Source organism: Erigeron canadensis, chromosome 7 (assembly GCF_010389155.1).
Source record: "Erigeron canadensis isolate Cc75 chromosome 7, C_canadensis_v1, whole genome shotgun sequence".
Lineage (NCBI taxonomy): Eukaryota > Viridiplantae > Streptophyta > Magnoliopsida > Asterales > Asteraceae > Erigeron > Erigeron canadensis.
Window position 1 is genome coordinate 14265798 of NC_057767.1, and position 17297 is coordinate 14283094.

Here is a 17297-nt window from a genome sequence, read left to right on the forward strand (position 1 = left end):
ATTACGACTTCAATACTTCGAATTAGAACACGAACGTTTCACAAAATACTCAGAATTACACCGTGAATAAACCCTCAGCAACAGAAATCGAATAAAAAGGTCTCCGGAAAAAATGGTGATTCGCCGGAAAATTTGTCGGAAAACTTCAAATGCAGATTACGGCTTCAATACTTCGAATTAGAACACGAACGTTTCACCAATTGACTCATAATCACACCAATTGACTCATAATCACACCGTGAACAAACCCTCAGCAACAAAAATCGAATAAAAAGGTCTCCGGAAAAAATGTGATTCGCCGGATCGAATAAAAAGCTCCCGCAACGCAAACATTTCCGATCAAACATTCTGTTTCACATCACCAATCACTTCATAATCATCACCAGATCACTCATTCATAGTTTCTAGTTGTTAAGTTTTATAGTTGGTAAGGTTCATACATGACCCAGTTAAACTTGCGTTTCATTTTTCGTTCAGATTTCCGATCATTATTGCTTAAATTCACTGTGTTTCTCTTAGTTAATGTTATTAAAGTTATTTGCAAGTTACAGTTTGTGATTTGGTTTAGTATAGCTCGAGTTACCATTTTAGAGTCTTGAAATTTTAGATCCGTGTAGCATGAAATATACACGGTAACTTTTCATTTTGAAGGCATGGGTTGATTCGTTATTGTCATATTTAGTAGTGTGTTAAGTTTCAAAGCATTTGATTACCGTTTATTTTTTAAGATATAAGCTAGTTATTAGTTTCTCGCAAGATTTTCGATCTCGTTGACCTTTGATTGGAGAGGATTACAACCTGTTTCTTTGGTTAGATAACTAGATTATGCTATAGTCAAGCTGTCTGTGAAGTTTCGTGGCAATTGGTTACCGTTTATTTTCAAGCGATGCAAGTTAGTTACGAGTTTTTTGTAAGGTTTTCAGGTTAGTTTTCGGGTCAATTGTGAAGGTTATAAGGTTGTTACTTAGTTGCTATATATAGATTGGGGTCTAGAGAATACATGTGTGAAAACCGTTTGGTTGTAGATCAAAGCAGTTACTAGTTAGAAGCGATCAAAGTTACCACTTTGATACAAAGTTTATGTTTTTCACTATTTTCGGGTTAGTTTTTAGGATAATTGTTAAGGTAAAAACGTGGTTACAAAAAGTAGATTGATAGATTGGGTTACAAAGAATCCACATGTGGCAACGGATTCATTAGATCTCGTTTCGGTTATAAGTTATTCGATCTCAAAGTTGTTCCGCCAAAACATTTTCTACATGTTTCGTTGACTTGTAAAGTCAACTGGGGGTTACTTTTAAATTTTCATGCTGCACTTCGATCACTCTTCTACTTAGTTTTATTATTAGATCTTTAATTTACAGGATACAGGATAACCAAACTTCTTATATGCATTTGAACTTTTACGGCGAATCACCATTTTTCTCGGCGACCTTTTTTTTCGATTTCTGTTGAGGGTTTGTTCACGGTGTGATTTTGAGTATTTTGGTGAAACGTTCGTGTTCTAATTCGAAGTATTGAAGCCGTGATCTGCATTTGAGGTTTTCCGGCGGACAAAACCGCTTAAATTTTTAAGTGGTATTCTTAATCCCCTAATTAAGAATATATTACACGGTTTATCATTAGATTAGGAGGTTTTTTGGGACGATACTTTACATAGTAAAAGTCGACGAGTAAGATACATTTAGAACCTATTAGCCCAATGACGAAACTACCCCTCCTTGTTTTTTTTTTTTTAATTCTAAGCCGTGGATTGCTTTTAATCCAAGGGCTGAGATGCAGCCCTTGGGTTTCACCACTTTTTGTGGTTTCTTCCGATCACAACTCTATTATCATTATATAATACTAGCACGGTACCCGCGCTATGCGGCGGTGGTTGTGGCGGCGACGGTGTGATGGTTGGATGACTATTAGTGGTGGAGCGGCGGTGAGTTGTGTATATAATTGATGTAAAAGGTTAATGGACATATTTTAAATAATAAAGGACTAGCAGTGTAATTTAATCATTAATGTTAAGAGAATAGTGTATATGAAAATATTACATATTTTCAACATTATCAAAAATTTAAAAGGACTATTCTTTTTATAATATAGTATAGATAAACCAAATAGATAGTTTAGGCCCCTAAAAAAATTTAGGCCTTGCTCAATGGATCCGTTTGCACATGCCCAAGTTCAGATCTAATTAAAACAATAAGGGGGTATTTAGTATGAGTGAATAAAAAAGAATAGAAATGTAATAGAGAATGAATATAGTGGGAAAGAGAATAAGTATTTGGAAAGAGAATCGATTCCGTCGTTTGGTACAAGCACAGAATGAATATATAAAAAATACTAAATTTTAAATAATAATCAAATTTAATACATATAACATCACTAAAACAAAAAAAAAAATTTAAAAATTTCCATTCCCATCAATTCTCTACATTTTATAGAGAATTGAGGGAATGAAATCGATTCCCTATTCTCGATTCTCTTTCTCATTCTCTATTACAACCAAACATGAGAAATGTTTCTTATTCCATTTTCATCATTTCCATTTCATTGTACCAAACACCCTTTAAGACTTTGAAAGCCGATGTGAGAAATAGTATCGATGCTTTTGATTAGATTAATTGTTTCTATTTTAGTTTTGGATAAGTAGCTGTAGTAAAAAATCTAATGTAATTTGACCTCTATAGTATAATATATATTAGTTCGAATTATTATTTTATTTTTATTTTAAAAAGATAGTTACTCGTAAATTTTGAAAGGTTTAACAGGCCGAATAGTTCCAATCATAACATATACAGTTTTCGATATCTTGGTTATCTTATTATTAAAAATATATAAGTTTATAGCTAATTAGATTTAAAAACGTTTATTATGGAGTATTAAAATGGAAAAATAGGCACGAAATTAACAGACATGACCCACACTGAAGTGAGTCTGACCACATATCAAAATTGAAAACTTACTTTATATGTATTTAAGATGATTAAGAAGAAGAGGAAAGATTCATTCATGCACTTGTCAAACAGTTGCAAACAAACTCCCACTTAATTCGCACTCTTCATTTTTACTTGGTCTCTTTCACCTCCATAAAATCCTCTCATATATCAGACTCGTTCATTCTTCCCAAACGCAACACCTTAATTTCCATCATTCTTGATCATCACTTTATTAATTAACATCACTAATAATTATTCACCATTTGTCATTACACAAATTATGACCCTGAAGGGCGGCTCCAGCCAAGCGTGCGCTGCCTGCAAATTCCAACGTAAACGGTGCACCTCTGAGTGTTTACTCGCTCCACATTTCCGACCTGAACAAACTGAGATCTTTAAAAATGCACATAAACTCTTTGGTGTCAAAAACATCTTACAAACCCTTAAACAGATTAAACCAGATCAGAAGAACGAAGCGATGAGGTCCATAATCTACGAAGCCAACATGAGAGAACGGTTTCCTGTTCATGGATGTTTGACAATTATCGTTGAGTTACATAATCACATAGAACAAGCTAGTAAAGAGCTTTATGCTGTTCAGTCACAGCTCGAGTTCTACAAACAGCAACAACGACGACAACAACAACATCAAGAGATCTCTTTGTCCCCAATGGACTCACCCGAGTCTCAAAATTTACAATCTTGTAATCCGGGGCTAACCCTTTTTCAAAATGAAGCTATAGATGATACTACTCCTAATAATAATCAACAATATGTTCATGTGAACGCGTTACCGGTCTCTACATACACCAATACAGGAAATCAGAAAGAGAATAATGATGGATATAATAACAACGCGTATAATAATAATGCAATGTGGGGTGAACAAACATATGTTAATCATAATAATGGCAAAGATCTAGTGTCAATACAATCTCATCATCAAATGGTTAACACACAGCCATTGAACATCCAAGATGAAGTAGTCCATGACTATGATGAGATCTATCCTGTTTTTGATACTATTGATGATGATCAATCATTTATAGATTCTAAGGACGCCGCCAATGAATCAAGGTATCTCATATAAATGTTTAGTATAATCATTATTTTATAAATTTTAATTGTATTATTTACTCAATTTTTTCAGTCAATTCGTTTGTAATTTATTGTTTCAATTCATCTGCAGCTCAGAATCTTCCATGCAACATGTTAAGCTAAATAATGCAGAACTCCAGGTAATTATTTAAGTAATTATTGTTTTGCATACGTTCTTAATTATATATGCATGGTTGCAAACTTTAACTTTTGGTATGAATTCATTTGTGCAGTTTGGAATTGTGATTAATGATTACCAAACATTTGCTTAGAGGAGTTCAGAAAACAAAAGTACACAGCAAAAGAGTGTCTTTCAATCTAGCTTCTACTCTTTTATAGCCAGCTAGATGAATAAATTAGTAACTAAGGTGATAAGTTATAAGTTAGCAGGGGCTTTTTATATACGAGTAATATAATTTAATTTTTTCATTAGTTTTTGTTGATTATTCGTTCATTACATTCGAGAAAGTTAACTATGGTTTTGTCTTATTAATTAGATTATTATGTTCTTGTGTTACCGCTTTAATTTAGACAGCTTTGGGCATCTCATTCGAAGGGTTTGGCCAATCGAATTGAAAGATAGTCAAACTAATTAACTTGGTGAATATAACTAGAATCTCAATGTGAAAAAAGTTGTTCAACAATCATAATCAATAACGTTTTTATCATGTGAACCGAACCCAAACGAATGTTAGTTTTAATATTTTATTGTCGTTATTTTAACAATAATCATCACAGGTTTCTCGCTAGATCAAGCGGTTGCAGCCTCACAGTATCACTAGAACTCTTTTATTGTTTTTATTTAGAAGACTAGGAACCCCGACTATAGTTTTACTTTAATTAATCTAAATTCCTAAAGTCAGTTCCTGCAAACGTAACTAGATTTACCTAGATTATACTATTACTTAGACAGGATCCACTATCAAGTTGCATGATGATCTTAGACTAGTAAATTCTTTGAATTACAAATTTAAAACTTTGATTAAATGAACATCACTTGTCAATTAGTCTTATAATATATATATATATGTTTCTAGGTTTTGGTTAAAATTAGTATTAAAGTAAAACAAATAAAACAATAGGTTACTTTTCAATGAAAATCACCGTGCATTATGAAACTCATCGTGTATCAATACATATACTTGTGTTTCATGAATTTTTCATGCATCAATTTTATCATGATCTAAGGGTCTAGATATTGTCTTATTTGTTTTATATTAATATTTTTTTTTTACAATAACCAACCCTTATTTTTCTAATAGGCCCCTTATGGATATAATTGAAAACGAGGTTGTAATTTGATTTTTAGCGGAAAAGAAAAAAAAATTAACAGGGCATATATTTTTCCGGGTCGCCGAGAGCATTAAAAGCTCAAGAATGATCCTGCTGTTTTGGTGTTTATTTGTAAAAATAAAAAAATTGTGCCCCTCTTACTCAAGTCTCTAAATCCGTCACTCTTTTGACGCCTTACTGAAAATGACAAAAAAAAAAAAAAAAAAGATCAACTTACAAGTGTGTAGTAATCATAATGAACAATTGAGCATCAAGTTGCTACAATACAGCTAGCTGCTCAAGTTCAAAACCAATGGGGTATATTAGCTAATCGCCATAAGAGTGTCAATTTATCCAAATAATCCATTTAAGAACCTCAGGTATCGATTCCTACTAAGTATATCCGGGTATCATGCAATAAGCTAACAAGTTGAATTCTTTTGTCTGAGGATAGTAATTATACGTCCAGTAGTGCGAATGCGAATATCACCCAGTGATAGCTGCCTTCAAACCTAAAGTTTGCTGGAAAACAGACAAGTTTACCACAAAGTTAAAAATTAAGTCAAAAATTGAATCATATTATCATACAATACGTGTTATATATGTTTAGTAAACAAGTTCACTTGTTTCTAGTTCTTGAAAAAAATATGAATTACCTCACTTTTCAAATAAAATTCTTATTGAACTATAACATCGTAATACAAGTATTTTCTTATTATACATTACATTAGTCTTTTAATAATTTAGTCTGCATAAAAATTTACAAAGTGAACCAATGTATAAATTTGGGGTATCACACATTTGGTAATCTGTGCTTTATACAACATAAAATTAAATTTATTAGTGAGTCGGGGTAATTAACCAAGTTCATGATAAAAATTGTTAACCAAGTTCATGATACCATACTAAAACTTCAATATTTTGAATAATAGAACACTGAACACCTAGTTAACAAAGTTAAATGTACTAAGATGCAAATTGGCCAATCAATGTTTCATGTTTCCTCGTGAAGTTTTATTTCCAAATATCCCTGTAGTATATAGAAATAATCTAATAAAGTATTATGCTTGAATAATCTTGAATTAAATCACAATTTTTTGTTTGGGGCCAGAGGAGAATAACTTAAGCACTTTCTAGTCTCTAAATATATTACTCCCTTATTTCCATAGCATGAATATTTTTAACCATGTTTTATATCAGGAGCTTTGTGTAATATAGATATTGATATACAAATTTTTTCGTGACTAGCTACTCATTTCTAAAAAGGAAGGGGTGACCTTACCATTAAGAAAATTATAGATGAATCCGTAAAAAATATGCATATGGCCATGGTTGCAGTCTTACCTTGGTTTGAATTGTCTGCAGAAAAACTTGACGGTGGGGAAGTTCTGTTCATGATTCCAAAGCCTATGTCCTTACAGTCCATTCCGAGTGAACCTAAGATTAAATACCAAGGAATGACTCAAATTCAGTTCAACTAACCTCAAACACAGGAATATTAACTAGACGTCTATGTAATATTACGGTGGTTGGAAATTTTGGCATAGAGATGGTTGAAACCTGAATGGGTGGGCCAAAAAAGTTGGAAACGGGTCAAAGACATTTTTCCCCGAGTTCTTTAATTGTAAAGAATGTGCTATATACGTAAGGACCTTGGTCCTAATGGTATGTGTGATAACCCATCAATCAAAAGGTTGGGCTTCAAGTCCCATGATGAACAAGCTTGTTAATATAAAAATACCCAGGGACTTTCGTCCTAGTGGTATATGTGATCACCAGTCAACCATAACTCCATAAGGTTGCGGTTCAAGTCCTATAATGACAAACTTCTTCATACTTGTGATATGTGAGATTGTGTGTTAATACCTTTCAAAAACAAAAACAAAAAAAAAAAAACAAAAAAAACACAAAAAGAAAAGAAAAAGAAAATTATAATCTAACTTGGGAGGTTTTATAATTTTAAATGCACTTTCGGATGACTTTCAACCGAGTTGACCTGTTTTCTATTTAGTTAAATCCTCTAGCTTAACCCAAATCCTCCATTTATAAGTAGGTCTAGATTGTTCTCCATTTATAAGTGGACTTACATTCCTTAAAGCATGGAGAGAAGGTTAAGTTGAGAAGGTTATGGTAACCCTCGGTACATTCGCATTTGTGAGTGAAGAGAGACGTGGCCTCACATTTTCCTGCTCCACAGTCAGCCCAACGACACACTAGAAAAGCAGACGAAAAGAACCATACATAGTCAATCACAAAAGTTATAGCCTAAATGAGGGCGTAAGGATGATCAAGTACCATCAAAGATTGATCCATTCCTTCGGTCGTCGTTTTCAGGCATTGGGGGTGGCGCTTCTAAACAAGAATGATTGAGTGTGCCTAGAAGAAATTTAATCATTAGTAGTTATAAAACACTTGAAATCTTCAATAGTCGACTAAGTACTACCAAAGATATTTCAATATACTTTCATAAATTGTAATGATAACATTGAATTAGTGATTACCCATCATGCAGGTTATTGTAAGTTCTGATGAAGCAAGCATCTTAAGCAGAAAAAAGATTGCAGGAATATCATGAATTAAAATCAGTAGAATGCAAATATTTTTAATCGCATGTTTACATTCACATAATAGACGTATCTTTGGAAAACGGCTTTCAAAGGGCCTTTAAAGAGTTTACACCCGATGCTTTTTAAAATAAGCCCCGTTAAATGCTTCAAGCTTCTTTCAAAGTGTCCCCAAAATTATAGGAGCATATTGTGCAAGAAACTTTAGGCTTACAATTGGGAATGACGCAAGGAAGAAACTTCAAATAGTTATCGTCATCAGATGTAAGTACTTGCTTCCACCCAGGTGAGCATTCACATTCAAACGGAATAGTGCTATTATCTGAAGGCTTGCAAATTCCCTGACCACATTTCGCTTCTTGGCAAACATCTTCTGTTCAAATTAAACCCAAAAAAGCTGATGAACTTCAAAACTTTCTACTGTCAAACACAATATCTCAACCTTCAAAATTTACTCAAATAATTTTCAAAAATGGGAATATATAATTACCTAGGTGGACAGTCAGGAAACGTTAATAGCTATTCTTTGAACCCCATAAATACCGACCTGGACTTTAAATAGTATCAATTACCTTGATGGACATTCGGGAAAAGTTAATTGCTATTCTGTAACATTTTCCCTTAATGTAGTTGCAGAAATGAAAGTGCACAACTGAATAACAAGTTTGTTGACAGATGCAAAGAGATCCCATTTATTGTCGGACCAATTGTCAAACACATAAAAGCGATATTACCAGAACAAGATATACAGAATTTCCAGTTGGGGGAACTCTGTATTAAATCAAAAAGTATGTGAACACCTTATATAAAAGGGGTATTTAAACCTAAACAATCCTAAACGAATAAACCAAATATACCCAGCAAAACATAAACCAAGGAAACAAATACTAAAATATGACCATAAACGACTAGTTTCTAAGTACTAAGCTTAGTACATGACAGTCACAAATTCATATCCCTCGTATGTATCTTATATATGAGGAATGAGAATATGTGACTCTGGATACCTAAGTTCGGGTATAAAAACCCTCAGATCTTGATATTTGGGGGGTCAATCATTTACCAATTATACAATAAATATTAAAAAATTAGTATGTGGGGGTTCTATACCTTAGCTATCTACCAGTCATATACTCATTTTTCTCTTTATATATATACGAGAGATAGTGTCCGCACGTTGCGGCAGTGAGATGGTGGGGGTGATAGGTCAAGTGATAGAGTATGATAGCCAAATGCCTTAACCGTACGGGCTCCACCATCGGATTTAAAAATTCGTCGAATGTATATCGAATGACATCTCTAATGAAAGAACATGAAATTTTAAGAACACCCAAACAATTTTTATATTTATCGATATACGGTTTTGAGATAAAAGATTTTGAATGAATTAGATGAATAAAATGATTTATGGATGAGAGAGAAAAAAAATGAGTGGTTGATATTTGAGGGGAGAGAGAAAAATGAATGGTTGAGATTAGGTAGACGTGTTTAAATTAGTGAATAAAGAGGAGGGGTAATTTAGGTAGTTCAATTACTTAACTGAGATTTGAAAAAAGAGCAAAATGTTTTATAAGATTGTATTAGATATTAGATATATATATATATATAAGGAAAAGTGAACATGTGTTTATCATGTACCCAAGTTTAGGTACAGATCCCTCACATATCATTTTTTTAATATTTGTTGTAAAAATAAATAAATCACATGGCCCATGAATTTTATGGTTTAAAAAAATGGCTTGTAAGAGGTTCTATACCCAAACTTAGTTACATGATAACCACATATTCCGTTTCCCCAAATATATATATATACCCATATATATTATATATATAGGGGGATGAGAATATAAGGATGTCAGGTATCTAAGCATAGGTGTGGAACACTCCCATATTGTTTTTTTAATCCATAAAAATCATTGGGGCCCATGCATTTATTTATTAAACAAGAAATAATAAAATATTAGTATATGAGGGGTTCCACATCTAAGCTTAGGTGTCGGACAGCCTTATATTCCCTTTTCCCATATATATATATATATAGGGTTGTCTTATTTTGAGAAACCATTTTTTTTTTGTAAGAATCTTGAGAACTCTTAAATTATGTATTGGATCACATGTTTTTTTTTGTTCATTCACATGTGAAACGTTATAAAAAGATATGTTGTAAAAGAAAGTTTTTTTCAAAACCTTATATATACCCATTTGTTAACATGTGAATGAAAACGTAAATATATTCATTCACAAGTTCACAAAAGGGTATTTTGAAGGTTTTTTAAAAAAGTTTTCTTCTACAACATACTTTTTTATATCATTCACATGTGAATAAACAAAAAAACATGTGATCCAATACATAATTTGAGAATTCTCATGGTTCTTATTTTTTAATAAGGAAAGTATATGAATTATTCACTCGATTTTCGGTTTTTAGTATATACATATATAGGGGTGAGTTATTTTGAGAACCTACAAATTAAAAAGAACTCAAGAACCATTCTATACCACATATTCTTTGTATTTCTCTCTCTCTCTCTCTCTTCAATTAAATAATAAAATTCACCCAAATCATTCAAAATGTTTTATCTCACAAACCGTAATCGTTAGACGAAACAAAAAGCATGGGTAGTCTTAAAGTTTCGTCCTCTTTCATTAGAAATCCAATTCGATATTATTTTGACGACTTTTTAATTTTCGTTTTCTTTTTGGTACTTACACATAACTTAAACATGTGTAGGTCGAACAAAAATTATGATTCGGAACGGGCTTCGCCCTTAAGGATATTCATAAACCAAAGTTAGTGGGGGTGATAAGTCATTGAGGGTGATATGTCATAGGGTGATAGGTCATAGAGGGTGATAGGTCATAGGGGGTGACCGGTGATCGGTGATCTACCTAACGGGCTCCGCCCACAGCCGATATGGCTCCGCCATCGACTGACGGGCTCCGCCCTTAACCTTCATCGTTGTGTACATATGTTCATTTACTAATTTACATGTGAAAACAATGATCCTACACATGTGTAGGTACACAAGTACAAGAGAAAAAAAAAAAAATTAAAAAGTCATGAAAAGTATATCGAATTGGATCTATAATGAAAGAGGACGAAATTTTAAGACTACTCATGGTTTTTGTTTCGTCTAACGATTTACGGTTTGTGAGATAAAGCATTTTGAATGATTTGGGTGAATTTTATTATTTAATTGTAGAGAAAGAAAGAGAGAAAGAGATAAATAATGTGTGGTCCAAAATGGTTCTTGAGTTCTTTTTTATTTGTGAGTTCTTAAATAACCTTTCCTCTATATATATATATATATATATATATATTGGGGTTTGCTAAATACAGCCCTTAGGGCTGTGTTTAAGGTGCATAAATTGTTTGTACATTTACCATGAAAATCAGGGGGCGGACTTTTAATATGAAAGGTACAAGTTTTTTTATTCACCTTAAATACAGCCCTTAGGGCTGTATTTAGCATTTCCCATATATATATATATATATATAGGGGTGAGATATTTTGAGACCACCTCTTATTTTATGACCAACTAGGACCATTGATTTTTGTACACCATCATCATCTACTACGATATACAAGACTTTTTTGTAAAAACACTAAGACTTTCCGGCGACGGGCCCACCAGAAAATCATGTGTAAGTTAACTTACGCACATGTGTAAGTTAACTTACACATGATAAGTTAGCGTTTTTACATGTGTAGGTTCATCCTACACATGTGTAAGATCATTGTTTTCACATGTAAATTAGTAAATGAACATATGTACACAACAATGAAGGTCAAGGGCGGAGCCCGTCAATCCATGGCAGAGCCATGGTAGCCAAGGACGGAGCCCGTCAGTCCATGGCGGAGGAATAGCGGCTAAGGACGGAGCCCGTTAGGTAGATCACCCCTCAATGGTCACCCCTTATGACCTATCACCCTCTATGACCTATCACCCTCTATGACCTATCACCCCCACTAGCTTTGGTTTATGAATATCCTTAAGGGCGAAGCCCGTTCCGAATCATAACTTTTGCTCAACCTACACATGTGTAAGTTATGTGTAACTACCAAAAAAAAACGAAAATTAAAAAGTCGTCAAAAGTATATCGAATTGGATCTCTAATGAAAGAGGACAAAATTTTAAGACTACCCATGCTTTTTGTTTTGTCTAACGATTTACGGTTTGTGAGTTAGAACATTTTGAATGATTTAGGTGAATTTTATTATTTAATTGAAGAGAGAGAAAAAGGAAAAGAATGTGTGGTTCAGAATGGTTCTTGAGTTCTTTTTTTTTAGGAGTTCTCAAAATAACTCACTCCTATATATATATATATGAGAAAAGTGAGTATGGGGCTGTTATGCACCCAACTGGAGTGAAAAATCCCTCACATACCAATATTTTAATATTTTGAATAAATGTTTTGCCCCCATGATTTTTATGGTTTAAAAAAAGATATGTGAGGGGTTTTTCACCCAACTTAGATGCCTAAGAACCTCGTATTCCCTTATCCCTATATATATATATATATATATAGACAAGTTGGAAAGATTTCAATAATAAAATATCTTCAGATTCACATGGTTCATTTTTATTGGCATTAAGATTAGATTAGATTATAAATATATATATCAACAGATTCAGCAAAACTTAAACAAATTTAAAAAACTAAAAGTGGAGTTAGTAAACGAACCGAAAATCGGGGAGAGAATTGGAGCAAGTATATCGCCAGCAGAGGTTGAAACGGCAGTCCATGGCTGCGAAAGAAGAAACAGAGAAAATACAAGACATACTGACACAGCCATCTTTAGATATACTTATAATAAACTAAACAAATATGGTGATTGGGAGAAGTAGATAGAATAAAAATTACTCCAGAAGTAGATAAAAGAGAGATTAATAAAGGTGAGTATCAAATAGTTAGAGATTGATGAATGCAATTAATGAAATGATTTTGAAAGGTTGGACTGCGTGGGTAGTTGAAGTTTTGACAAAATGGAAGTTGTTAGAAGTTGGATGATGGAAATTGGACTTTGGATTCAGTTATTTGCCCGCCATTACTCCACCAAAATTACTTTTAAGTTTTGTAAACAATACATAACCTGACTAGGTTTCGGATCATTTGAGTTGAGTGAATGATTTATGTAACATAGCTCCGGTATCCCTGATTCGGATCATTACGGTAAAGTGAAATCTACATATCTATCTACTACATTATAAAATATTTGTTTATTTTAAAAATTTCAATTAACTAATTGATAACTCTAAAATATATCTTTTTTTCACTAATATAAACATATTAGCCTAAGATACATATAATACCCTTAATAAAATATATCATTTAACCTTTAAAATAATTATATCATTCTTTTTTACATCAATCACTTTTACATTAATACATACACTGTCGCCGCCACCTATTGTTGTCACTACCATCCATTGTCGTTACACCGCTGCATCGCGCAAACATTTTTCTAGTAACATAAATGATAGATACTAAGCCAGAGTTCGTAGGCATGGAGCTACGACTTGAAGAATAGTTATTGCCTAGTGGCAATTTTTAAAATAAAGTATTTGTTAAAACTACTAACATTCAAAATTTTATAAACTCAACGGATTAGTTATTTTGACTGAGCAGTTAAAAGTCTTCAATCTTTTCACATATGAACCCTTCTTCCATATATTTTAACCCTTAACCGTTTCACTATGTATTTCTTTACCTTTGTTTCCCCTTAATAATTTGTTTTCTCCAAATTATAAAAAACCTAATTTTGTCTTTCCCTATAATAATCTCACTCTCTTCTTTTTCTAGCATTTGAGTACAAGGATGACTGTTATTACTATTTTTAGTAATTATTCTAATTGAAATTTTGGGTGATTATCTATTGGGCATAGAGGTGAATAAATCAAACCAAAAACCTACACAATAAAAATCCAAAAAAAAACCAAATTAAAAACCCACCCCAAAGAAAGATTCAAATTTTATGGTCTTTTATCTGAAAAAACCATATTAGTGCTTTGGTTTTTAGATGCATATAAAAATCCAAACCAAATCATACCATATTTATATTTATATTACATAATAAAGTTAAACATTATTATTTAATATACACAATATCCTTAATGACAATAGATTTTTAATTTGAGTATGTAAAATTTGATATTATTATAGAAATAGACTTTCAATATTTTAGTATTTATACGTGCATGAAGTCATTAATAATTGAATATCTGCATTTCAGATTAGTTGTTCATTGAATAAATATTTAGTTGGACTTTGATATTATAGTATGAAGTTTACTATGAGAAATTTATTTTGTTAAGATATGGTTTTAAGAAAAATGAGCATCGCACATATAAAACATAAATAAACCAAAAAATCCAAAACCAACCCAATAAATCGAAAAACCAAAGCGCTTTAAGTCAAACATAAATGGTTTGATATTTTAAAACCCCAAACAGTTGGTTTGGTTTTTGGATTTAATCAAAAATCGCACAAAATCGACCCATACTCACCTTTAATTGGGCATTTCAAACTGTTTTTTGTTGTTAATTGTTTACAAAACTCCAGAAACTATATAAAGAATTTTTTGTTTTATCTTGTTGATATCAAAGATTTATTGATTTCTCATTCTTAATTAATGCTTCTATTAGAATTTTATTAAATTTGATCAAATCAGTTGAAGAATGTTTATGATTTTTTTCTATGTTAACTAGTAGAAAAAAATCGGTAATTATTCAACGAAATAACTTGTAGTTTATGTATGCAAACCAACTGCCCAATAAAACTCATTATTTGTTATAATAAAATTAATAATAAGTTAGTTGTGTTATGCCAGATATAATAAAAATCGTCCCATCTCGTGCCATCGATGCTTGATGTTCATTTTTTTTTCTTCCTTATCTCCGGACAATGTTTTCTTGCATGGTTTTTCAATATTTTGTTCGCCTTTGGGCACATTAAGATTTGACATCTTTTACAACGAGCCTTTTTTTTCTCCATCCGACATCTTACACAAATGAAAGAAATTCCATATATCTGGATCACTACCGGTTTCTAATATTGCCACCACCGTTTATGAACTTGAAGCACCAACGGTATTGGATTGCGATTGTGAAGCGGAAAATGAATCCATATTATGATATTTTTGATAATTTTAGTTATTTTATAACTTTTGTGTGTTGATAATTGTAACATGCCACCAACAAGGAATTAGGTTAGTGGTAAGGCAAACATTTGGTGACCTTTAGGTCTCAAGTTCGATCCCTGCTGGGGACACAAAATGATTCATTTAAGATACCCGTTACCATTGAAGTCTAAACCCATATGTGAAGTTTAAATACGCAGGTTAAATACGCAGGTGCGATCCTTCGGGGTGCCCAGATCATGTGAGGATTAGGATGGAGGTATTTTCCTAGCATTCTCGGGGTGCCCATCTCGTGGGTCCATGGGTACCCAATTGTGGTAGTGGAGCCAGGGTTCCCTCCATTAACCTTTTTTGATAATTGTAACATGCCGAACTTTTAAATTAACGGTTGACTTGAGTCATTAAGCCAACACTACGTGTCTGTTAAGTCTCTAAGAAATATAATATTTATGTGTGATTAATGTGCTTTTATGTATAAGGTTTTAAGGCCTTAATGATTCATAAGCTAATGTGTTTAAGATGATTAAATGTGGCTAAAGTGTCGGTAAGTATTCTCGTTAAGTCGTCTAAGCTTTAAGTGTGAAGTTGTAAAGTTAAAAGGGGCTAAGTGTGAGGTTATGAAAGTTGCTCCAGATGAATTAGGAGTAATTAGGAGTTAATCAAAATATAATTTAGTTCTAATTTCCTTCTCTCCAAGCCCTAGGCCGCTCCCTCCCTTCCCTTGATCAATTCTTGCGTGTTTCGGTTGTTTCTTGGTGATTGAAGAGGTTTTGATCCATAGTTTGCATTTCTTTTGCTATCTCCAGGTGTTAAAGGTATAAAAACATTGATTTAATGTCTTTTCAATCATATAATTCGTTTCATAACTGGTCTAGGTCATTAAAGGATCAACTCATGTCGAAAACATGTGTTTTGATTTATTCGGTGACCTGAAACGTGTTATAGTGTTGCTATTCATCTAGGGGTTGATCAATGTTTTCATTGCATCATTATGGTGTTAAAATGTTGATATTTGAGGTACAAAAGTCGTTCACAAGGTTTCAGGTCGTTTGGGGTGTGTTTGGTTAAGTATCGGAGGTTAAACAAAGAGATTTGTGCAGATCCGGAGTCAGAAGCGGCACATCCATCATGATGGGATGCACTAAGTTTGCCGAGGATTTGGATGTGACGCATCCGACGTCTGAATTTTGAAATAACCATAACTTTTGAACTGTAACTCCGTGTTTGACAAATAAGCTATCCACGGAATCGTTAGAGCGTCTACTTTCTATAAATAATGCTTTCAATAGATGATTCTGTTAGGTCCAGTTTTTCTGAAAACTGGAGCTGTGAAGTCCCTTACTCGATGGTTTAACCCACAAGTGTTACATGCATTTAAGGAAATTACTTTAATTCCTTAAATGCATTGATTAAAGTACAAGAATAAAGTCACATGATAGTGACTTGTCTTCTAATTAACCAACCACCTTTACATGCGTGTAGGCTTTTAACAAAGGACAAATAGATTATCCGGGTAAAGGCATGTAAAGGCATAAAGTCAATTTTCTCGTAACCAGTGTTCAGACTTGTAAGGTCTAGAACACTGACAAGGACTCCAGTCAGGAGATCTGGTAAGTCTTCTAGTGAGCTCCGCTATTTGTCAGACTTCTTTCTTCAGACTTCAGTCTTTGACTTCAGTGAGAATGTTCTTCAGTGGAAATGTAACAACCGTCTTAGAAATGTTCTTAATAAGTTCTTTGAAACGTACTTTCGCCACTAGAACGGCTAGACAGTTCAAATTATCTAAGTTCTTGACGTACTTTAGACCTAAATTATGTGCTTATATGAAGGTCAATTTGATCTTAAATCTTGATTTATATGACGAGTTCATGACTAAGTACAATGAAATATTAAAGTTCGGTTCATAAACGTTCATTTCATAAAAGTTCTAGACCAAAATGTTTGCAAATGGTCCTTGCATTTATTGAGTTCACTTAATATGGGAAAGGTATATAAAGAAAAGGATGAGAAACCTAGAGAGAGGAACAACCATATTTCATCTCCTTCTTCTTTCTTCTTTCTTCTTTCTTCTTTCTCACTCTAGAAACACATAGTGCAGCCACATTTTCACACACAAAATTCATCTTTTGATTTTGGATTGTTAAACCAAAATCATTTGTACTTTTAGCATCCTTGTGATAATCAAAACATATTTCCGGAATCAAATCTCAGGTAACAACAACAAATTATGAGTTTTTGATCAAATTAAAAATGTACTTTTTCAAGTTCATGTTCTTGATGATTTGGTCCAA

The 17297-nt window shown here is 32.8% G+C and overlaps 2 protein-coding genes across 2 annotated transcripts; one reads left to right on the top strand and one right to left on the bottom strand.

Annotated features, from left to right (window-relative positions):
- The first annotated feature begins 3407 nt into the window (after positions 1 to 3407).
- LOC122609533 (LOB domain-containing protein 27-like) lies at positions 3408 to 4334 on the top strand. The gene is made up of 3 exons (XM_043782569.1): positions 3408 to 4007; positions 4120 to 4168; positions 4262 to 4334. Exons 1-3 carry the CDS (start codon positions 3409 to 3411, stop codon positions 4298 to 4300), a joined length of 687 nt encoding a protein of 228 aa, XP_043638504.1. The 5' UTR covers position 3408; the 3' UTR covers positions 4301 to 4334.
- A 1200-nt stretch (positions 4335 to 5534) lies between these two features.
- LOC122608065 (protein lin-12-like) lies at positions 5535 to 12967 on the bottom strand. The gene is made up of 6 exons (XM_043781151.1): positions 12552 to 12967; positions 8079 to 8237; positions 7596 to 7676; positions 7388 to 7513; positions 6645 to 6737; positions 5535 to 5822 (listed from the first exon to the last, which is right to left on the bottom strand). Exons 1-6 carry the CDS (start codon positions 12661 to 12663, stop codon positions 5758 to 5760), a joined length of 636 nt encoding a protein of 211 aa, XP_043637086.1. The 5' UTR covers positions 12664 to 12967; the 3' UTR covers positions 5535 to 5757.
- Between the last annotated feature and the right edge of the window lie 4330 nt (positions 12968 to 17297).